The 24851-nt window shown below is 41.3% G+C and overlaps 1 protein-coding gene across 4 annotated transcripts in view; it reads right to left on the minus strand.

Moving 5' to 3' along the window:
- Positions 1-24851, minus strand: part of FAM81A (family with sequence similarity 81 member A) — a 69004-nt gene that overhangs the window by 4735 nt on the left and 39418 nt on the right. For 2 of the 4 annotated variants that reach the window (XM_080671444.1, XM_080671442.1), the window contains exons 4-8: positions 23703-23821; positions 13468-13597; positions 11881-11987; positions 5486-5621; positions 3664-3859 (exon numbers count right to left, since the gene is read on the minus strand). In XM_080671444.1, coding sequence (XP_080527570.1) covers positions 3664-3859; positions 5486-5621; positions 11881-11987; positions 13468-13597; positions 23703-23821 — 688 coding nt within the window. Of the gene's footprint in view, positions 1-3663; positions 3860-5485; positions 5622-11880; positions 12000-13467; positions 13598-23702; positions 23822-24851 lie in introns of all 4 variants that reach the window. The other 2 variants (XM_080671441.1, XM_080671443.1) reach the window with 1 other exon arrangement.

A 24851-nucleotide genomic window follows, 5' to 3' on the forward strand; every position in this document is an offset into this window, starting at 1 on the left:
AAATAAAACAATATACTTTGGTGGTAACAACAAACTTTTTCTTGGGGTATCTAAGTACTTTTATCTCCATGTGGCCAAAATACAACAATTCCATAGAAGGAAATTATAGAATCATGGAATTGGAAGGAGCTAGGAGAAAACTTAGTCCACCTTCTCACATTACAAGGCTGTTTTCTCTTTTCTGACCAGATCAGCACCTTCCACTTGAATACCTTCAGTGACAAAGAGCCTTCAAGCTCACCAAGCCACCCATGTCGTTTTAGGACCCGTTAACTGAGGGTATAATTGGTCTTCACTTAACAATAGGTTCTGTGACTTTAAACAAAATGACAATAATGAAACTGACTTTTCCATAGGCTAATTGACATAAACAGGAGTTAAGTTCCTAGGGTATCTCATGAACATTTTAACAAAATGGTCTTATTCCAGGACCTGCTGTACTTCTGCCTCAGATTGAGTTAAAATCTGTCTTCAGGGAGAACCAAGATGGCAGCCTATATTCACCACCTCCCACAACCGCATCAAAATCACAACTAAAATACAGAACAACCATCATCCAGAACCACCTAAAAGCTGGCTGAATGGAAGTCCTACAACTAGAGAAGTAAAGAAGAAAGCACATTGAGACTGTCAGGAGGGGGGCAGAGGCGCCAAACTGGCTGGACCAGTACCACGTGTGTTTTTAATTGGGAGGGAGATCGTCTCTGCAGAGGCCACCCGTGAGGAGTAAGGGGTCCCAGCCCCACACCAGACCCACAGCCTAGGCTCCCAGAGGTGGGAAATGAGGTCTCCATAACTATGGGCTGTAAAAACCAGTGGGGATTGTGGCTCAGTGGCATGGAGGCTGCTGGAGACCCAGGTGTTCCTCTTAAAGGGCTGGCCACATGAAGGAACTTACAAAGTCCACTTTCTCTGAGCTCCAGGGTGAGGCTCTGGGGGACACAGACACATACAAGGAGAAACTGGATTGTCTGGCATTGGAGCTGGAACTCAGGGCAGCTTTCTCCCAGACGGAGGTGTTTGCAAGGGTCATTGTTCCTATAATGGGACCTCCCCGGTGGCAGGGCTGACTGGCAGCCATTTCTGTTTGCTCCGCCCAGGTGATTCCCTGAGACCCTGCCCCATCCAATTTACAGCCTCATTCAACCTGTGAGCAGTGGCTTTTGCTGTCCTTGCTCAGGCTTCAGACTTTGCTAAAATTTCTCAAACAAGCTGCAGCTGGGTCAGGGGCCCCAAACCTATCAATAAGAGGCCCAAGACCCAGCACTAGCACCAGCCTGCCTTGCTTCATAGCTGGGTCTTGCTTGGACACTTCTAAACCCGATACAAATAGGAGGAATCTGCAGATCTCTCTGTAGCTCCTGCTGGGTGGCCCCAGGCAGTGGCTGACTTTGCACCTTCCTGGAGACCCAAGAGCCAGTATACCCATTGGTCAGTGTCAGATCATACTAGATTACAACTCTACACATCCATGAGTGACACACTCAAGGGGCAGAATCGGTGAGCACCAAAGCCCCACTGAAGCAAGCCCTGCTCCATAGGGGTGTCTCTTGCATAGCAGCTCTCCCCCTGTAGTTGCAGCTGGTCCCCACAGCCAATTTGGCCTGGAGATCAATTCCTCCCAATGATACCAACAGCAATCAAGTCTCAACTACAACACAACTGTGCACACAGCCCACAAAAGGGTGCACCTAAAGTGCCCAGGTCAGGTGACTAGGGAGGCTAACCCACTGGGCCCTATAGGATACCTACAACACAAGTCCACTCTACCAACTCAAGGATACATAGAAGCTCTACCCAATACATAGAAACAAACACAGGGAAGTAGTCAAAATGCAGAGACAAAGAAACATGCCACAAATGAAAGAAATGGAAGAAAGCAAGCTCCTAGATATAGAGTTCAAAACCACGGTTATAGGTTACTCAAGAATCTTCTTGAGGTCTCCAAGGCATTTAGTGAGACATCCAAGGATCTTAGTGAGAATGCCAAAATAATGGAAAAGGACCAGTCAGAAATTAAGCATACACTGATGAAATAAAGAATAATATACAGGGATTCGAGAGTCGAGTAGAAATCCTGAGAATCAAATTAAGTATTTGAAATATGAGGAAGCAAAAAATACCCAATCAGAAGAGCAAAAAGAATAAAAAAATATGAAGATAGTGTAAGGAGCCTCTGGGACAACTTCAAGCCTTCCAACATTCTCATTATGGGGTTGATAGAAGAAGAGAGAGAGAAAGATACTAAAAACCTATTTGAAAAAATGACAGAAAACTTCCCCTACCTGGTGAAAGAAATAGACAAGTCCAGGAAGCACAAAGTCCCAAACAAGAGGAACCCAAAGAGGACCACACCAAGAAACATCATAATTAAAATTCCAAGGGCTAAAGACAAAGAGAGAATCTTAAAAGCAGCAAGAGAAAAGCAGTTAGTTACATACAAGGGAGTGCCAATACAACTGTCAGCTGATTTCTCAACAGAAACTATGCAGGTCAGAAGGGAATGGCAAGAAATATTCAACATGATAAATAGCAAGGACCTACAACCAAGATTACTCTATCCAGCAAAGCCATCATTTAGAATTGAATGTCATATAAAGAGCTTCACAGACCCAAAAAAAAAGACCAAAAAAAAAAAGCTAAAGGAGTTCATCACCACCAAACCAGTATTACATGAAATGCTTAAGGGTATTCTTTAAGAAGAGGAAGAAGAAGAAAAAATATATAAAATATATAAACAATAAAAAGGCAATAAATACATATCTATCAACAATTGAACCTAAAAATCAAAATAAATGAATAAGAAATCTAATGAATACAATAAACTGGTGAATAAAATAGAATCAGAGGCATGGAAATGGAACAGACTGATGATTCTCAGAGGGAAGGGCAGTGGGGGTATGGGAAGAGATTAACCAAAGATCTTATATGCATGTATCCAATACCTAAGGACACAGACAATAGAGTGGTGAAGGCCTGGGACAGGGCGGGAACTGAGTGGAGGGAGGCAATGGTGGGGGGCGGGCGGAAGAGGGACATCTGTAATGCTCTCAACAATAAAGATTTTTAAAAATAAATAAATAAATAAATAAATAAATAAATAAATAAAATCTGTCTTCGGGTCACTTCCACTTACTGGTTCCAGTTCTGTATTCCTGACTCAGCGTGTAAATCTAATTCTTCCTTTTATGTCAGCCCTTAGAACTTGAAATCAGCTATAATATTTTCTCCTAAACAAATGTGAATTAATGGGCCCTGTTGACTTCTGAGTAGAGGAAAACCACTCATTACCATGATGGTCCTACTAGCAGTATACAATAAAGCCTTCAAAAGCCCCTCAAAGATATGTGATTATTTATGAGACCTAGTGACCTTGGCTATGAACAGAAAGGAATCTGTACACAGCACTAAAGAAAGTACACATCAATTGCAAGCTAAGCAATCTTCATTTTGTTTGCTTGTCCCTCATGCTGGCTCTTCGTGTACTTGGAATTAAAATGATGTTTTAGTTGAATACAGCATAGCTACTTGGAAAATCACCGAAGGCCATTTCACTATTCTTGCCATTAGCCAGGGTCATGGGCAGTTGTAGGGAATCCTAATTAATTGGTTTCTAGATCAAATAGAAAATAAACCATAGGAGCTGTTTTCTTTTCAGCCTACCAGCATCAACTTCTGCTTTCATTTCCTTCATGTCCTCCGTCATCTGCAACTCCAGCTTGCTGATTCGCCCATGCACCTTCTCTTCTTCTTGTTTTGTTCTCTGCCCTTCCATATGCTTCTTCTGACTCTCTTCTATTTTGTCGAGTCTGGCTGACATCTGGCTGAGCTTCTTCTCCATGTCCCTTTCACTGGCTCCCTGAGATCCATGATAAGAATTGCACCTAATTACTCCAAAAAGAAAGTCTGTATGGCATTGGCATCAGCTATAATGTCTTTTAACAGTCTGCAGGGAATGGAATTGCAAAGGTTGCTCATTGGTCACCCTAGTACCCATGATCCTTTCCTTTTTAACAGATCCCCAATTTACAGCTGGGTATAAGGTCACCCAGAATACAGATGACATTTTCTACTGTCTCCTGAGTTTGGGGTAGCCATATGATTAAGTTGTGGCCGATGAGATGCAAGTTCAAGTGTATATGGCAGTTTCCAGGAAAAGTTAAAAGATAGCTAAGGCATGTCCTTCTTTCCCCTCTTCCTGGAATTCAGACAATGACTGGAGCTCCAGCAACCTTCCTGAACTACAAGGACAGGGGTCACTCTCTAGGATTGGCAATTATGCCAGGAGGATCCTGAGACTCTGAGGACTGACAAGCTACCACACCAGCCCAGACATCTTCTATGTGAAAGAGAAATAAACATCTATCTTATTAAACCCCATTATCCTGGGGTTTACTGTTAGTTATTAGACCAATCCTCATGTAAAAATAAGTGATCCAAAGACCCAGAGCCTACACATGTATTAGCATGAGTCTAAGTAAACAAATCAGTAGATCTGATAAAAATATGGAGGACAACTAAAGAAGTATGTGATATGGTAAATATTCCCTTCCCTTCTTCCCTTCCCTTTCCTTCCCTCCCCTCCTCTCCCCTCCCCTCCCCTCCCCTCCTTCCCCTTCCCTTCCCTTCCCACCATGCTTCATTTTTATGGGAATCTGTGTCTGCAGGCGAGCTCTGAAGGCCGGGACCACAAACTCCAAGCTGAAAGTGGGTGGGCTATGGCATGACAAAGCTCTCACAATGCTGTTCAATGCAGACTGCAATTCAACACCTGGGCTTTCAGAGAGCAGAGCTAGAGATGCAAACTGCACGAGTCACTTCTGCTCCATCAAAGTTCGACAGGAGGGAAGCAGCGCAAGAAAAGAGAAGGGAGAGGGAGATGCTTAGGCTAAATGACCAAACCAAAAAAGCTGCCTGCCAAGTACCGGTTTCAGAGTTTACTGATTTTGAATCCTATCTATGCAAGGCTTTCTCAATATGGTGTTTGAGCAGTTCTGCACACCTTAGTCCTCTGGAAGAGTGGGGCAAAAGGACAAGGAAGCTGGAAAAGAAAACAGTGGATTCTCTTTACATGTTGCACCATGACATCTCATACTGCGGTTACAGTGTGACAGAGGGGCCTGGAGGGAGAAATCTAGTCAAGACTGGTTATACCCGGTCTGAAATTAAAACAAGGTAGGTTGAAGTCTGTAATTGTTTGATTTAGAAAAGCAGATGGACAATTTGGTTCATTAAGGTCTTCACTTAAATTCATCTTAGCTGAAGTTATTAAAGTTTTCTACTTCGCCTTTGTTAACCAAAACAAATCAGAGTGCTCCATCTTTTTATGACAAAGAACCAATATGAACCATGAAATGGATTCTAAGGCAAGCATTGGAACAGCTTAATGTGGTGCTAAATAAAGTGATGATAAATTACTAGGTATTACTCAAACATTGCAGACCCTCACCAAATGACCATGTTAATGCTAAACATCAATACCTACACTGTTTTCCTTAACAACCAAGGAGAGCTGATCGATTTTCTGTAAAAGTTCTTTTTCTATCCGTTCCTGTTCCTGCTGCAACCAATTCCGAGCAGATAAAATCTGGTTACTGAGTTCCTCAACTGTACCTTTAAATCTAAAATAAAAGAATCAGCAAGTTAGATGTAAAACAATTCAAACAATCTCAGTCTCCAATTATCAAATTTCTCATAAATATGTCAGCATTAAACTGAGCCCACTCAGAATTACATGCTTACCTTTTCTTAGACTTGCATTTAGCACTATTTTGGGAAGGGGTTTGAGGAAGATGATATAACAGAAAAGCACCTGACAATACTTCCTACTCTTGAAGAGCTGACAGTGTGGGCACGGAGGTGTCAGAGTCACACAAAGCCACACCGGGTGCTAATCATTGCAGTTCAGAGGGTCCCCCAGGGCTCCCGGCTCAGAGGACACTGTCCTGGAACCCCTCCTAGCTCCCCTATTTCTCTGGGCTCTTCCTCATTCTCCCTTTTATCTCCCAGAACTGGAGCCTGGCTCCCTTTTTCTTTAATAGTCTCCAAATTTCTCTCGCCCCCACACAGATATTTTCTAATTTAAATAAAAAAGAAAACTGAAATAAAAAACATAACCCAATCCTCTGGTCCTCTAGTCCTCTCCCTTTCCAAATACCTTAAAATAACACTTCATACTTTCCTTAATTACTTTATTATTATTTTTATTATGAAATGTAATGAAAACACAAAGGAATATATGTGACAAAAGAATCTAAATGATAACAAAATAAATACCCACTGTGATAAAAAAAAAAAACACACCCTAATTATATGCAGTCTGTTTGCCTCTTCTTCCCTATTAAGAAACCCTCAAATGTAAACTGGTTACATGGCTGCCTAGCCAGAGATTACATTTCCCAGCCTTCTTTGCAGTTAGGTGTGGTCATATGACTAAGGTGGATAATTGGACACATGTAGAAGTGATAAGTACAACTTCCTGGTCATTAAAAACAAAGCTCTTTGGCCTTATCTGGGCAGGAAGCCAAGCCAGCAGCTCCACCTATCTGACCAGGAAGACTGACCACAGAACACAGCAGCTTTACAAAATTTATTTATTCTAACAGTTTTTTGGTGCAGTCTTTAGAGTTTTCTATATATAAGATCATGTCATCTGCAAATAGGGATAATTTTTCTTCTTTTTCTCTGATTTGAATGTCTTTTGTTTCTTTTTCTTGCCTAATTTCTCTGCCTAGGACTTCCAGTACCATGATAAATAGAAGTGGTGAGAGTGGGCACCCTTGTCTTGTTTTTTATCTTAGAGGAAGCACTTTTAGATTTTCATCATTGAGTATGATGTTAGCTGTGGGCTTGGGATATATGGCCTTTATTATGTTGAAGTACATTCCTTCTATCCCCCATCTGTTAAAAGTCTTTATTATGAAAAGATGTTGAAATGCTTCTTCTGCATCTATTGAGATGATCATGATTTTTATCCAACATAATGTGGTATATCATGTTGATTGATTAGTATATATTGAACCATCCTTGCATACCAGGGATACATCCTATTTAATCATAGTATATGATCCTTTTTATGTACTCTTTAATTTGGTTTGCTAGTATTTTGTTGAGAATTTTTGCATTTATGTTTATCAGGGATATTTTATATGTGGCTTTGGCATCAGGGTAATGCTGGCCTCATAAAGTGAGTTTGGAAGTGTTCCCTCCTCTTCAATTTTCTGAATGAGTTTGAAAATGATTGCCATTAATTATTCTTTAAATATTTGGCAGACTTCACCCATGAAGCCATTTGGTTCTAGGCTTTTATTTGTAAGGAGGTTTTTGATTACTGGTTCAATTTTCTTCCTTATTACTGGTCTGTTCAGATTTTCTATTTCTTCATAATTCAGTCTTGGTAGGTTGTATGCTTCTAGAAATTCATAGATTTTTCCCCCCTAGGATATCCAGTTTGTTGGCATATGATATTTCATAGTTGTTTCTTATGATCCTTTGCATTTCTGTGGTATCAGCTATAATGCCTCCTCTTTCATTTATAATTTTATTTGAGTCCTCTTTCTTTTTTTTCTTAGTTAGCCTAGCTAAAGTTTTATCTATTTGGTTTACCTTTCAAACAAACCAACTATTAATTTTGCTTATTTTTCCCATTGTTTTTCTATTCTGTATTTCATTTATTTCTAGTTTAAGCTTTATTATTTTTTCCCTTCTACTATCTTTGAGATTAGTTTGTTATTCTTTTTCTAATTCCTTGAAGTATAAAGTTTGGTTGTTTATTCGAGATCTTTCCTTTCTCATAATGCAGACATTTACCTCTGTAAATTTTCCTCACAGAACTGCTTTTGCCGCACCCCATACCTTTTAATATGTTGTGTTTCCATTTTTATTTTTTTTCAAGATTTTAAAATTTCCCTTTTGATCTTCTTTGACATATTGGTTTTTCAGGAATGGGTTGTTTAACTTCCAATGTTCCTCCTGTTATTGATGTCTAATTTTACACTATTATGGTAAAAAAAGGATACTTGGTTTTATTTCAATCTTTAATTTGTTAAGACTTCTTTGTGGCCTAATAATATATGCTCTATCCTAGAGAATGTTGCGTGCACTTAAGAAGAACGTGTATTCTGCAGCTGTTGGACAGAATGTTCTGTATGTCTGTTAGGTCTCTAGTTGGGCAGAACTGCTGTCCACGCTCTGAAGGAGTGGGGACCACCGGCTGGGCTCCCTGTCCATGTAGGGCTACTTGATGGGCTGCATAGTCCTAACTGAGCTCTGCAACTACCTCTGGTTGGGTGGGGTTGCAGGCTGTGTTCCCTGACAGGGTGGTGCTACTGGCTGGACTCTATGATTGGGCAGAGCTGTAGTCTGGGCTCCACAACTGTACCTGATCAGGTGGGGCCCCAAGTTGTGTTCCCCAGCTCCATGTTCAGGCAGGGCTACAGGCTGGGATACATGATCAGACCGGGCCTCAGGCTATGCTCCACAATTTAGCAGGCGCTGGCTGTGCCCCACAGTTGACTGAGGTCCCTAGCCAGGCTCCCTGGTCGGGCATGGCCACCAGTACCTAGCAGTTGTGTGGAGCTGGAAACTGTGCTCTGGGGTCAGGAGGAGTTGTTTTCTGGGCTCCCCAGTCAGGGAGAGCTGCAGGCCATGTTCTGCTTTTGGGCAGGGTTGTTGGCTGGGTTCCGGGCCTGGGCAAGGCTGTGCTCAACAATCAGGTGGGGCCATAAGCTGGGCTCCAAAGCTGCCTAGGGTCACTGTTCAGGCTCCCTGGTTAGGTGTGGTCAGAGGTTATAGCAATTATTATATTTTGTAGAAGTTCTAATTGGTTGTTTAAATTCTGATTGGTTAGTTTTGATCATCTCTTATCCCTTAATCATACTTTCAAAATATGCGTGTGAATACTCATACATACATACACACATGAATTCTTATTTTATCCAGTAATTCCTATACATGCAGTATTCAGAAGCCTGATTCTGTTTTTTTGGTTGTTGTTGTTGTTTCTTCTGACTCAATCAGTTGTGTGGCTTTTCCCTTGTGTTGTTTTACAATATTTGATTGTAAATTCATGTTTCTTGGGGCTTCCTTTGTCTGTGGGAAGATTTGAAGACTGAAGATTTGCATTTGCTTCTGCCAGGAATCTCAGGGTCATTCTAAGACAGTTACAGAGGCCTATGTGATGATACCATAGTTCCTGTGGTTTTCTAGCCCTCTGGGTAATGGGAACTACCATTCTAAATCTATATAAAGCTTGTGTTATGATCCTGATACTCAAGACTAGCTTTTACTCCTCTACCCAGAGGCAAGATTAGACAGGAAGTTTCCTTGTGATCTCTGTGGATCTTTCCTAGTTCATCCAGCAGGGGTTCACTTTTTGGGTCTCCAATATGTCCCCTACTCCACAGAGGCCCCAGGCTGTGCCTGCTTGCCTCCGTGAACAGCCTTGTGTGTACACTTCTAGACTGCAAGTTGTAGGAAGGAAAATAAAGATGTTCATGTCTGCTGACTAGTAAAATACTAACAGGTTTCTTTTGTTCCTGTGTGATCAAAGAAAAGAGGATTGGGGAGATCTTTCTGTGCTTGGCCAGCTTATAGAATCTATGAGAAAATGGTGACATAACTCAACAATTATTTAAATACAGGCAATGAGAGGAAAGAAAATGTGGTTTTCACAGGTAAATTCCTGTTAATTTGGCAACAATCCTGAAATAGCATTAAACAGGGAGGCAGTGAGATCTAAAAATCCAAAGAATGTTTAAGTTTCCACAAGCCTCTAACAAAGTTCCATACTGTAGTCATCTTTTAAAAATGTACTGTCAAATATACACATATGTATACACACACATACATATATACACACACACAAGGACGCACACACATACATACACTGAATGGCCAGATTATTATGATCTCTAAACGCATAATAATCTGGCCACTCAGTGTATATCCTATATAATAAAAGGCCAATATGCAAATTGTCCCCTTGACCAGGAGTGTGACCAGCAGGCAGGCCGGCCAACCGCCCATGTCCCCTCCCCCTGGCCAGGCTGGCCGGACCCCACCCATGCACGAATTCATGCACCGGGCCTCTAATACACACACACACACACACACACACACACACACACACACACTGAGTGGCCAGATTATTATGTGTTCAGAGATCATAATAATCTGGCCACTCAGTGTATATAGTCAATGCTGGCTCTGCTTTGGCAGGAAAATGTGAAGTCATGAAGCTTCACGATGGGAAAAGGTGTATGGTTTTGTGATTGAGCAGAAGATGAGCTTCACTGCAGGCAAGTATAGTCGAAAGGGTCACTATAACAAAATGTGGAAGTGTAACAAATTATAGGGCACCAACTAGATAGCTCAGGATCACCCTAGTGCAGGCCTCTCCCACCTACACTGCTGAAACGGTGCCCCTAACTGATGTCTCCATCTCTGCTTTGGCCCCTTGTGACCCATTTCCAACTGCAATCAAGGCCACTGAAAATAATTATGAATATATCACTTTATCTGCTTAAAATCTTCCAGTGGCTCCTTATTGCTCAGTGATGGAAAGTCCCGGCTGTGGTCTACAAGGCCCGGTCAGCCGGCCCGCCTCCTCTCCAGCCTCGCGTCTCTGTTCCAGCCACCTTGGCCATCTGGCAGTCTCTTTATGCCACATGTCTCCCAAGACAGGCTCTTCCATCCTGCATGTTCTCACCTCTCTCTTTACCCAGTGAATTCCACTCATTCTTCCTCTCTTACTCCAAACATCACCTCCTCAGGAAGGCCCACACCCAGGCCTCTGTCACTCACTCTCATAGCACCACTGTATTAGCTTCTGGCGGCTGCTGTGACAAGTGCCCACAAACTTGGTGGCTAAAAACAACATGTTCATTTTCTTATAGTTCTGAGGGCCAGAGGTCTGAAATCAGATTCACTAGACTAAAGTCGAGGTGTGAGCAGAGGTGGTTCCTTCCGGGGGCTCTGAGGGGAGAATCATTTTCTTGCCTTTTTCAGCTTCCATTGCGTGTGGCCCCTTCCTCCACCATCAAGGCCCATGACTCCAATCTTGGCTTCCAGGTCACATGGTCTTCTCTCTGACTCTGAAATTCCTCCCCCTCTCATAGGGACTCTAAGGGTGACATTGGGTTCACCCAAATAATTTTCCCTTTTAAAATCTTAATCACATATCAAAGTCCCTTTTTGCCATTCAAGGTGCCCTATTCACAAGGGTTACATGGTGACCTTTGGGGGACCATTATTCAGCCTACCACACCGTGTCCCTTTCCTCCAAAGCACTTATCACTGTTAGCAATGATATAGCAAGTGCGTGTTGCGGTCATTATTTAATCCATGCTCATCAACACCCTAGACCCGTGGTCGGCAAACTGCGGCTTGCGAGCCACATGTGGCTCTTTGGCCCCTTGAGTGTGGCTCTTCCACAAAATACCACGGCCTGGGCAAGTCGATTTTGAAGAAGTGGCATTAGAAGAAGTTTAAGTTTAAAAAATTTGGCTCTCAAAAGAAATTTCAATCCTTATACTGTTGATATTTGGCTCTGTTGACTAATGAGTTTGCCAACCACTGCCCTAGACTATCAGCTACACAAGGACAAGAATCATCTGTTTCTCTTCATTACTGATCCTCAGCACCTTGGCCAGTGCTCAACTATTTATCGAATGAATGGATGGATGATTATCCAACCAAGAAAACAAAAATGAGGCAGGTGAAGCAACAGCATGCTGCACAGATACTTTTCCTTTCAACTTCCAGTACTGTTGTCACTTTGTTTATGCAATAAATAAATAAGAGGGGGAAACTGTAGTATTGAATAAGTTCATAAAGAACCCCTTCCATTAGAAATAAACTGTTTATAAGTTGATTACTTACTTAGTATCCAAGAGCTGAAGCTGGTGGTTACTATCTCTGTGGGACATCTTCAGTTTGGTGCTTTGCTCGGATATTGACAAGTCCACTCTGTTCAAAAGCTGAGAAATCTGGAAAAGAGACTTTGCGTGGAATATCACATCGAGCCTTTTCAGAGGTCATGTCAGAAAACATTTCGTAAGCTATATTCTAATGGCGTGAAGATTCAGTCTAATTTAATACAGTCGTTTAGGACTTCACTTCATCTTTCCACTTGCGTTTTCCTTCATGTGCCCCATCAAAAAGCAAGACCAGCAGCACTGCCAAAACGTTCCCTAGTTCCCTATGCGCTTAGCACTGAACTACAGATCTCTGATGAGCAAGCCCAGTTTCTGCCCAGGAACACCACTGCCACCTGCTGGCACAAAATATAGTGACTTTTATCCTGAAATTTCTACCAGGAACGTAGCTGCTATTCACAAAGAATGGAATTCTTATCACTTACAAAATCCATTAAGGTCCCAGATTTACCTCTGTATTGTTTAGTTATCAGAAAACATAATTTGTAACTATGCATCCCTCCTACTCCTTTCTCCTACTGCCTACCCATTTCCCCTGTCTTTTCACTACCATTTAACATAAAACGAGTGCTATATGAAATGTCTTAATTTTCTGCAATGGTCCTTAAAAATTCATGAAACAAGTATTTTTCAGATCCAGAACAAAGAAAAAATATATCTCCTTTTATGGATTTCTATATGCATTACACTTGGCTTGGCTATCAGAAAGCTTAATATTTCCTTAGCATTTATTTTCTGATGTAATAATTTTATCCTCACTCATTCTGTGATAAAAGGATTGGACTTGTCATTTTATTCTTCTTTTCATCGTTTTATAATGTCTGTGCTTTTCACATACGCAGATATACCTACTTATTGGATGTAGTTAGGACACAAGTCTTTTTAGTCCAATAAGCTGACCAGATGCCCCACTTTCCTGGCATAGTCCCCCTTTAAGTGAAGAAGAGTAAGCAAAGCACACACTGTGGGGAAGTCCCAGAAAGACAGGCCCCATTATGGCAAAGGGAAAGTTGTAAATGGCCAAAAAGCAAACTGTTAAATGCCAAGCATTTTGCTCTTTGAAATTAACCTGTGAATACTGAAAATCCACTAGCTGGCCTATCCTCCAGCTTTGCCCTAATTTCTTCCCACATACAGACTATGGATGTACCAGCACATGCGATGAGTCCCGGTGAATATAGCAACCTTTTCCCAAACCCCAAACTGGGACGACTGGCATGTAAAAGAATGCTGATCACTTACCTGTGGGAGAGGCAGTTTTGGAGTTATAATTTGGAATGTAGTAATTGTTTTCAGAATAAAGGGAAAGAATCTTTGGAATTAGGACTGCACCGAAAAATCCCGGTGATTTGTTTGCCCTACTCATGAAGCGCCACTCCAGTGACGGAGAAGGAAGAAAGAAGCAGAGAAAAGAGATAATGCTTATGCCAGGTGCCCGAGCTAGTTTCCCCGGTAAAAGATAGGCCGCACCATGGTACTCTTAGCTAAGAACAATGACCACTTTTAAACGGCTACCTGAAACAGGTCATACCTGTCCCTCTGCGTCCTTGATCTTTGTTTCCAAGATAAGTTTGGCAGCTTGCTGTTCTTTGTTCAAGTGCTGAAGGCCCTCATAGGTTGATTTGTGCTCCGCGGAGAGTCTGGCTATGCTGGCATCACATCTATCCAGGCAAACAACAAAGCTCATTCTCATTCAAGTTTCAAAACAAGTGCTCGGGCTCCCTTGCATGCTCTATAATGCATGACCCCACTCAAAGAAACTGCGCGATGAGCCACTCTTTTTCACAGAGGCTCAAATGAATTCAGAGAGCTGCCCTCACTATGGTTTTTTACCTTAAACCACAGGGGTGTGCTTAAAAAGACTCGAGATGTAACCATCAAAGGGCCTCAGGCTTACAATGATCATGACTACAAAACCGTATCTGCAGTGAGGGCCCAATTACAAAACACTATGGAGTGTGCGGATGTGGTCTGTCATCTTCAGAACCACCTCCGTCTGTGTGTGTGTGTGTGTGTGTGTGTGTGTGTGTGTGTGTGTGTGTAGGCAGGGAGGCTTTGCATTTTGGAGGCAATTTCTACCACATTTGAAATGCTCCTCTTAACCTCTTACCAAACCACCTAGAAGGCTGGAAGGCTGTCTGCTTTGAGGGGGTCCAGGGCCGGGGAAGGCTCTGCAGCTGGTCCACGCTGCCAGGGAAGTGGCTCTGCCCCTTGGGCCTTACACCCATTGGCAGTTCCAGTGGTGCTCCAAGTATCGGTGGCAAATAAGCTGTGCACCAGCCTCTGTTCATGGGTGAAAGACCTAATAGGAGGATCACAGGATAGATCCCGAGGGTTTTAGAGCAAAGTCATCCCTGTTCTAACACTCTCGGTCCTGCCTGGAGAAGTAGCTGCTGGCTTGCTACTGGGCGCTGGTGGAGACTGCATACAGGTGGGCACTGAGCAGCACTCCATCCTTGAGGGGAGGGGTAAGGACAGACCCCAAGCCCGAACAGATCGTAAAGGCTACACAAACTGCATGAGGCCCGACGCCCATGGCATCCAGCCCTGCTACTGTACCAACTTCCTTCAACTCACACCTGCGGCCTCTTGAGGAGTTTTCTGATGCCCAAGTGGACTGACGGGGGAAAAAGTCAGGCCTGATTTACAGATGGCCACGCCCAATAGGCTGGCACCTTCTAGAAGGCTGCTGACACTTAAAAGCCTGCTCAGGAGTGGTCCTAAGGGTGTTACAGAAGGGAAACCCGCACAGTGGGCAAAACTTCAAACAGTATATCTGGGGGTTCACTTTGCCTAGAATAAGAGGTGGCCAGACATTTATGGAAATAACTCACGGTGAGAGACTTAGAGAAAAGATATTGGAAGACTAGTGACAAGAGTAAGCAATCACACGAGCGGGCCACTCAGAGCCGACTGGGCCTTTTTGCTCCTTGGGAATGCTCTCTGTATCTCCTCAGGGCAGGAGCCCCCAAGTGCACTTCCCGGATTCCCTCACTAGCGTGGTCTGATTTAGATCCCACCAGTGGAGGCACGTATGCAGGTTGTGGAAGGTGGAAGAGAAGGGGAAGCCCTATTCTGCTCTGCAGCAGTGGGCAGGCAGACGCCTGGGGGACTGCCGGGGAGGTGTGCAGCCACTTCCAGGCACACTCCTGAAAACCCCTTACTTCCGTGCCGCAGCCAGCTGAGTCCCTTGCTGTGATTCTCGTACTGCCTATTTTCCTGAAAGCCAGTCAGTTTCCTGCACTTCGCTTCCCCAAAGCTTCCAATGCTTTTGCAAGCTGTGATTTTCTATATGAAATCCCTGCCTGCTAAAATAGAGTGTTTTCTGTTTGCCTGAGTGAACCTTGATGCATATAATCATTAAAATATCACACGAAAGCTTACAAAATATTAACCAACTATCTCTGGATCACGTGTGATTATTTTATTTTTCATTCTTTTCTGACATGCACAACTTTCCTGCAATACATACAAATAATTTTTATAATCAGAAAAAACAATTCCACAACGAAAGTGTTTTGATCAATAGCCATGTACAAAGAATACGTTATACTTTTATGGAATAAGCACTATCCCGCCATCTTTGCCTGGGCCCCCATGAAGCAGAAATGGGGCTGGAGTATAAGGAAGCCAGAGCTAGAGACAAGTGGGCTTAGGTCACTGTCATGAAAGGCAGGTCAGGTTCAAGGCAACATACAGTAAAGTGAAGAGGCTGTGGTTGGAACCCCCAGCCACAATCCATTCATTCACTCAGGAAGTATTTGTAGAATGTCTACTATACCAAATATACCAAATACAGTATGGTGAGAACTTTATCTCTCCAGTACATACACTATAGCAGTCTAGATTTTTAAACTATTATGCCATTACTACCAAATGTGATTCATTCTATACCTATATTTTCCTATTATTGATGGGGATTACATTTGACATCTGTTCACTATCCCCCTGATCTAGACAAATACGCTCAGAAGATTGTTTGGGAACTTGCTGAACAAGTCATAAATACTCACGAAGAACAACCTATGACCAGTCACACTTTCAGTGAATCAGCAGTCTACAATCATCCGAAAAGCACTGAGGATGTGTTCTTTAAGATGCACATCTGCACTGAGGCCTGAACAAGGTTTATGGGCTATCCCCTAAAAGATGTAGATATTAAAAAGGGCTCACTTTCTAAATCACATTGACTATTTGCAATAAACTAACAAAAGTTAAATTATATCCCTCCAGTAGCTGGAGAAAATAAAATATCACAGGGTTATGCTTTATAAGCCATAAATAAAAATTAGAGAGCATGCCAGTGCTTGGTAGGCTTTCTAATAAGCCATAATATTTAACCAATCTACCAATCACTTTGTATTAAAATGTTGCAAATATGTTATTCATTATATTCCATAAATGAGTGAGATCATGTGATATTTATCTTTCACTGACTGGCTCATTTCGCTTAGCATAATGCTCTCCAGTTCCATCCATGCTGTTGCAAATGGTAAGAATTCCTTCTTTTTTACCACAAAAAAAAAAAAAATTTACTGGCAAAGAATGAAAGAGAAATTATGTTAAGTGCTAAACTCATCAATGTCAAAATCTAGCACTGCTTCCAAGATCCCTTACCCTGCAGACTGTCATCACAGCTGTACCCATGAGCTAATCATCTTAATAAAGGCTGCTTTAAATGTAATAATAAAAAAATAAAAAATAAAAAGAGCCTTAGGAAAAATTAGCAATAAAAATGTGTTAAGCACCATATGGATCAATGTATTTTGGGGAATGTGATAGAATTTTATTTTTTATTCTCTTAAGGTTATTTCTTTCTTTGAATAAAGAAATACAGTTTTAAAAAAATGTTGCAAATAGGAACTACTACCTGGTATTTCAGTTCAACATGGTGGACGACACACATGCCCTCATCTTGGCTCCCTCCTGAATATCTATCAAGATGACACCAAATGAGTTTTATAAAAAAAAGGTATAAAGCCCAAGGGTGAAAAGGAATGGGAGAAAGTGGAAAGCAGAGAGATGGCACAGAAGATAGAGCAGAGCAAATGCTTTGCTGGTGTCAGAGGCTTGCTGGGGCTCTGTATCTGAGAACCAATAGTAGTAAGAAGAAATTTTAGTTCCCACAGGGCAAGAAGGCATGAACTGGCTGCACTTATGATCAGGGTAACTGAACCAGAGACTTGAGTGGGGCTCCACCAGCTATGGAAAGCACAACTGGGATCAAACAAGTTTAAAATAAATATATTTAAGATATTACAAAACAACAAAGATAGATTAACATCCATCAAGAGGATGCTAAATTAGTAAACAAAAATAGGCAGAGATGAAAGAAGAATGAGTATGTAAGAGAAAAAATTAAAAATCCTGGGAACAAACTACATAGTTATCTTAATAGACCAGTCAAACTCCAGATTAAACATGACTGAAGATAAAGTCAGTGAATTAGAAGATAGTAGCAAGGAGCTCACCCAGAATGCAGTAAAGGTAGACAGAGATTCAAAACATGAAAAATAGTTATAAAACAAGGAGGACAGATAAAGAAATGTTAACATAAGTCAAGGAGGAGTTGAGGGGTTTCAAAAGAAGGAAATGGCCCTGGTCAGTGTGGCTCAGCTGGCTGAGCATTGTTCCATGCATGGAGAGGTCACCAGTTCAATTCCGTCAGGGCACGTGCAGGTTGCAGGCTCTGTCCCCAGTAGGGGGAGTTCAGGAGGCAGCCGATGATGTTTCTCTCTCTCTCCATCTCCCTTCCTTTCTCTCTAAAATAAAATAAAAAATAACACATTTAACAAAAACAAAAGAGGAGGAGGAGGAGATGTAGAGAATGACAGAGATGCAATATTTGAGGTCTGAGTGTTGGCAATTTCATTACAATGAAGACAGACATGAATTTTAAAGTATTTAATGAATACAAAGTAGGATAAGTAAAAATAAATGGAGCATGGTGAGATTCAGATAGCCCATAGTAAAGGTAAAATCTTAAAAGCTACCAGAGACTAAAGACTGGTAATCTGCCAAAAACTGACTGTAAGAGCACACAACACATATGAGAAGACAACAGATATCACAATATGATGGAGAAATGTATTTTACTTAGGGAAAATAACGTATCATCCAAGAATAAGTGCAAAATAAAGATAAGATAGTGTCAGGCATACGAAGATTAAGAAATGTATCGCCCACAGCCCATATGGAAGGAGTCTCTAAAAATGTACTTCAGTAAAATTAAAATCGCAGTTAGGTAGTTGTTTTGCTGCACATCATTATATTACTACAGTGATAATTATTTTACAACGATGTATAGGAAAAGTCTTAAGAGGACAGACACCAGATTGTTAACATTAGTTATCACTAAGGAGTAAAACAGATGGAGCTGGTGAGCCTTCATTTTCCATTTTATATATTTCATAGTGTGCCTGGTTGTTTATTGCCAGCATATATCACTTATGAACTTTTATACATAAAGGGGTAGGGTGGGCAGGGAAAGTAGAGAGACACACAGTGAGTGATACCACAGCCTCTCATCAGAAAACATACACAGTGAAACCGACTTGTGTTTCTAATGTCAAAAACAATGTTATTCTTACTCTCAAATATTTCAGAAATAAATTTTATATATGAAAGAATAATAGAGCAAATGGGACAAAATGTTAACAAATGGTGAACCTTGCATAAGTGTGAAATTATATACATAAATATGTATTTACATATATAAAAATTACATTACAAATTACATAATATTGCTATATATTATTACATAATATATATACACTATATATATATAAAAGCAATATTGCTATTTCAGCTGATATTGAATCAAAGACCTCATTCTTGTCTTTTCAAAAAAACACTCATAAAAGACAGCCTCAGCACTCTAACATAGCTGCGTGCATGCTCAATAACTTTAGCTAAACAAGAATTTGCAATGAATCTGATCAGTTGTCCTATTTCATCCTTGATGTTTTATATTACAGATTCCAAATTTTTTCCCTTTTTGTCTTTTGGCAGCTATCTCCCGGCTACACTTCCCAGTTCTGGCCATCAGGTGGCAGAATGACTCTACCACTTGGCCAACAGGGTCCCAAAGTCTAGCAACAGGTATGACAGGCAACATGGTTACGCAGAACTTTTCTTACTGCTTGTGACATGGTGGCATAGTAACCAAAAGCAATGACATTTAAAACATTTTCTCGCCCTAACCGGTTTGGCTCAATAGATAGAGCATCGGCCTGTGGACTGAAGGGTCCCAGGTTTGATTCTGGTCAAGGGCATGGACCTTGGTTGCAGGCACATCCCCAGTAGAGGGTGTGCAGGAGACAGCTGATCGATGTTTCTCTCTCATCGATGTTTCTGACTCTCTATCCTTCTCCCTTCCTCTCTGTAAAAAATCAATAAAATATATATAAAAAAACCTTTCTCATCTTCCATATTATAATAATTAATACATATGTATGTATGTGTAATAATTAATATATACATACGTGTGTGTACGTATACACACACGTATGTACTAGTAACTAGTGTATATATACATCATTAAACCCATAAGTGCTGGCAATAATTTAATTGAATCAGATCACAGAGCAATGTATGTTCTAGGGCCCTTCAAAAACAGTAGAGCAATATGCCAGCAATTAGTAGAGGCTAAGATTTGGGTGTGGTTCCTACAGAGGCAGATGGCTTAATAACGATCAGGGAAAGAGACAGCGAGCCTTGCTGAAACCACTGTAATTGCAAGGTGACTCTGTACCTTCTGAGGAGTGACATCTGAGGCCAGTTACTGCAGGGGAAATAGACATCACTAGAACAGTCCAGCCAAGTCACTGAACAAACAACAACAACAAACCCAAGGGTGTCAGCATACCAGACTGCAGCACTATATCACCTGAAATGCCCAGTTGTTAACAAAAAGCCCGAGGCATGCGAAGAAACAGGAAAATGTGAGCTATACGCGGGAAGGAGCAGACAGAAGCTGCCTGTGAAAGAGCAGATGTCAAATTTAAAAGACAAAGCTCAAGGCAGCCATTATAAATGTAGTCAAAGAAACATGCTTTAAAAAGTAAAGTATAATGACAATGTCTCATTAAATAGAGAATAGCAATAAAGAGATAAAATTTTTAAAAAATAGAACCAAATTGACCCAATTAAGGAAATGAAAACAGAATGGGGAAACTTTTTTCAAATATTCGATCAGAGAATTGCATCTGGAACATACAAAGAACTCCTGCAATAATAAAGAGACAAATAACCCAATTTAAAAATGGGCACAGGACCTGAGTGAGTTCTACAAAGCAGAGAAATCACCAATAAGCACATTAAATTATGTTCAACACCATTAGTCATTAAGGGAAATGCAAATCAAAACCACATAATGCCACTTCACACCCCCTAGGTTGGCTGTAATAAAAAAGACAGACAAGTGTTGAATGCAGAGAAATGGGAGCCCTCATACACTGCTGCTGGCAGTAAAATGGTGCAGCCACTCTGGAAAACAATCTGACTGTTCTGTTCTTCAAAAGGTTAGAGAGCTACCACATTACTCAACAATTACACTCCTAGGTATATATATATGCAAGAGAAATGAAAACATATAACCACACAAAAACTATGTGAATGTTCAGAGCAGCATTACACATCATCTCCAAAAGTCTTTAATCTGATGATGTCCAATTTATCTGTTTTTTTCTTTGCACCTGGGCTTGTGTCCCTTGCGGGAATTTGCACATCTGCCTTAGTATACCGGTAATTCTCTAGGGCTCTGACACCATGCAAACAGACTTCATAGAGGAAAGTGGATATGGTCACTGAGTCTTGGAAAAATGAAGAAGACAGGGCAAAAATGGACCAAATATTCCAGTAAGAACAGGAAAGCCCTGAGCCCTGCTTTAGAGAGAAATGGGAACCTCTGAGAAAGTCTTTTTTAGGGTGTGCTATGCTTAGTGGGGGTAAGTGTCTCTCACCTCCATGGCAAACTTGCCTTTGTCCCTCCCAGCTGGATCTACATGGGAGGTATCAGGGTCTGTTTCCTATCAATTACATCACCAATGGATCCAAAACACTATGAAATAAATCTGAAATAATATAGCAGCCCAGCCCAACTGGTGTGGCCCAGTGGTTGAGCATCGACCTATGAAGCAGGAGGTCACGGTTCAATTCCCGTTCAGGGCACATGCCTGGGTTTCGGGCTCAATCCCCAGAGTGTGGGCGTGCAGAAGGCAGCCGATCAATCATTCTCTCATCATCCATTCTCTCTCTCTCTCTCTCTCTCTCTCTCTCTCTCTCTCTCTCTCTCTCTCTCTTTCTCACTTTCCCTCTCCCTCCCTTCCTCCCTGAAATCAATAAAAATATATTTTAAAAATATATATAGCAGCCCAGTAATTTAAGAATATCACTTAAAAAGTTCATTCAGATTCCTTCAATACAATAACATAACCAATTCAAGAAAGCCAAAATTTTGCCAAAGAATTTTTACTTCACATGAGTTTATTTCAACAATTAAAGGCTCATTAACATTATAGGAGAAAGACAAATATAAAAACAAAGCAAAGACATGTGGTGCTCCTAATACACTTTTAATTGTTGCAGAATAAAAGTATTTGTTACAGAGAAGGAACAAGCTGGGTAGAGCAGCTAATAAGAAATTGCAGGGGGAAAAACGTAAAATTTCTGAAAGTATTTCAAAATAACTTCTCTGTTTTGTAATTAGAACCAGGATAATTTCACATGCCATCCCATGCACTGCACTAGGCCTCTTACATATATTGCTTCGCTTAATCTTCATCTGCAAAAAAAAAAAAAAAAGTGACCAAGAAGATCCTCAAAGTTCTCCTGAGGTCTCTACTCTGCCCTGCAGCTCTGAAGTTCTTCTAACTTCTCACTGTCCTGAGTTATAACAGAGCTGTGGTTTCCTTTAAGCCAATCTCCACAGAAAGAATTCAAGTTTTCTATCCTATTACAGTGATTTTCTAGATCTACTATTTTCCAGGGACTATTCCCAGACACTTGAGCTACAAAAATAAAAGATGGTACTCCACTCCAAGACAGTGAAGACAACAGAAATACTCAATAGAACAAAGAATGCTAGGAGAGCTCAGGAGCATGGGCTATCTGGGAAGACTTCCTGGAGGAGGTGACATTTGACATCAGTATTTTAAAGGCTGACAAGAAGCTATAAAAGGAGGAAAGGCATGCTGGGTATAAGAACAGCATATGCAAAGGCACTGAAATAGGAAGCATGGCCCATTCAGGAAATAACAAGCAGTTAGTTGATCACTGCTGAAAGGTACAGTGCTAAGATAAAGAGAGGTGAGGAAGTCAGGGTCATATTAAGGAGACTGGAGTTCACTCAGATGAGGATAGAAAACCACACAAGAGCAGTCAACGAGTCCTCCATTCAATCTCTGCTCTTGGACTACTGTTCACCCAACAGATGCAAATTCACAGGCCCAGCATGCAAGGCCCTTCAGGTGTTGTCTGCAAAAACACCTCCCGACACTAGTGTTCTCTGCTCCAAAGAGTCCTTGGTTCCTGAGTCCCTTTTTTCCACTTCTGCCCTTTGCAGACCACTCTCAGCTTCACCTCAGGCTGACTCAAATTGCCTGTGAGCGCCACAACTCCTGTGCTTGACTCTTAACAGCAGCAGAGGGCGGAAGAGGCCCGTGAATACTTTAGGGACTATTGGTATTTCTAACAGGGTCCCAGGTGATATGATGCTGCGGGTCCAGCAAGTAGTGAAGGGCTAGAACAACACTTTCCAACTATCTGAAATAAAAGAGCTCTTTTTAAAATTTTCAACCTACGATAGACCAATACTTTCAGAAAATAAAATAAAAATATAGTCAATAATATTGTAATAACTGTGCATATTGTCAGGTGGGTACTAAACATATTGGGGTATATAAATGTCTAATCACTATATTGTACAGATGAAACTTAATATAATATTGTATGTTGACTGTAATTGAAAAATAATTTACTAATAATTGAATTATAAGAAAAAATGAAATTAAAAAAAGACATGGAAGACTGTCGAATCTCTGAGGGAATTGGGGGGTGGGAGGGGTGGGAAGAGATTAACCAAAGAACTTGTATGCATATATGCATAACCCATGGACACAGACCATAGTGTGGTGAAGGCCTGCGGGGGTCGGGGGGCGAGTAGGGGGGAAGGAAGGGGGCTGGCTATAAGAGGACAATGGGGGGAAAAAGGAGATATCTGTAATACTTTCAAAAATAAAGATTGAAAAAATATTCTGAAGAAGTTAATTTTAATGCTAGACATCGACCAAATGGTGTAAGAGTTGGCAAAATGTTATGCTATAATAATTAAAAATACTTTTCCATGTTAAACATAGATCATTTTCAAAAAAGGCGGAGAAGTATTTGTTTAGAATTCTAATAAAAATGAAAGAAAATAGAATTATAGTTTATAAATAAACAAATAAATAAGATATGCAAAAATGTAAGTCCCAACTTTGTACATTATTGGATTCAATAAACATAATAATCTTCATCTGCCAGATGGCACCGGTCAGCTGAGCTCGCCCTCCCACGCACACAATTCCAGTTGCAGACACACAAGAAGTCATGGCATGCTCATATCCAGGTCTAATGTCCACTGTTAAATTTTATGGGCAAAGGAGGTGATGTACGAGAAGAATGCCAATGATTTGCTTTGGGACTTCATGAATATATTCCCCACTAAAATGAAGTGTATGAAAAATAGCTTTTGAGGAGTGGAGTCCCAAACATTTGACGACCTACCTTGCCACTCTCCCTCGAAGATCCCCCAAACCGGACAGCTGACGCATCTCCAGAGTCTTTAAGGCAGAATTAGTTCCGTAGCTAATGTTGTCCCGGGCACGGATCTGCTCCTGGAGTACCTGGGCAACACAAAAGACCACAGGAGAGTCATTTGAGAATTTGCATGATTCCACAAAACCAGTTTAGGCAAGGAACTCTTTTCATAAGAGGCTCCTTTTTAACAGCCACCTGGTATGTACAGAGAGCCAGGGGCTTAGACAGAGAGAAAGAGAGAGACTTTAGGGATCACACCCACACCAAGTCCCTTAATTTACCAATAAAAACACCGAGACTCTGGTGTCAAGTGACTTGATAGAGATCCAGACCGGGACCCTGGCCTCTTGGTGTGTATTTCTATCACTCCATGATGTTTTTTGATAGTCACTGTTTTAGGTGAACAATCCTTATATTTATTAAAAAGTAATAAATCGGGAGCAAGGAGGGGAACAGGGCATCGGACAACAGCTCCAAATTCTGGTTCCTCTAAATTCTGGGCAAGTGTGTCAAGTTCTCTGAGCTTCCTTTCCCTCGTCTGTTAACAGGAGTGGTGACTATACTTTTTTAAAATATGTATTTTTATTGATTTCAGAGAGGAAGAGAGAGGGAGAGAGAGAAATATCAATGATGGGAATCATTGACTGGCTGTCTCTTGCACGCCCCCTACTGGGGATCGAGCCTACAACCTGAGCATGTGCCCTGACCAGGAATCTAACCATGACCTCCTGGTTCATAAGCCAAGGCTCAACCATTGAGCCACACCAGCCAGGCTGGTGACTAGACTTTTAAGGCCACTGTGAATATTACATAAGATACATATAAAGCACTTAGCCCAATGCCTGGTACATGGTAAATACAGCCAATATTCTTTTGAGTATTCGATGACAATACTTCTACTGGAACGGCCGAATGGTGTCCCATAGGAAAGACATGAAATGAAAGCAGAACTGCTTGAAGGGTAAGTGTCCCGACCTAAGAGCATGGCCTCGTGGCACATCCATCTGGGGATCCTTCAAAGAAATGATGGAGGCGGTGAGAACATCATCTGAGCGTGTACTGGGAAGTGCTGACATGCACCAAATCCACACAGGTCCTCTGTGAGGGGGGACACTC

The sequence above is a fragment of the Plecotus auritus genome, assembly GCF_963455305.1.
Source record: "Plecotus auritus genome assembly, chromosome: 1".
Taxonomy (NCBI): domain Eukaryota; kingdom Metazoa; phylum Chordata; class Mammalia; order Chiroptera; family Vespertilionidae; genus Plecotus; species Plecotus auritus.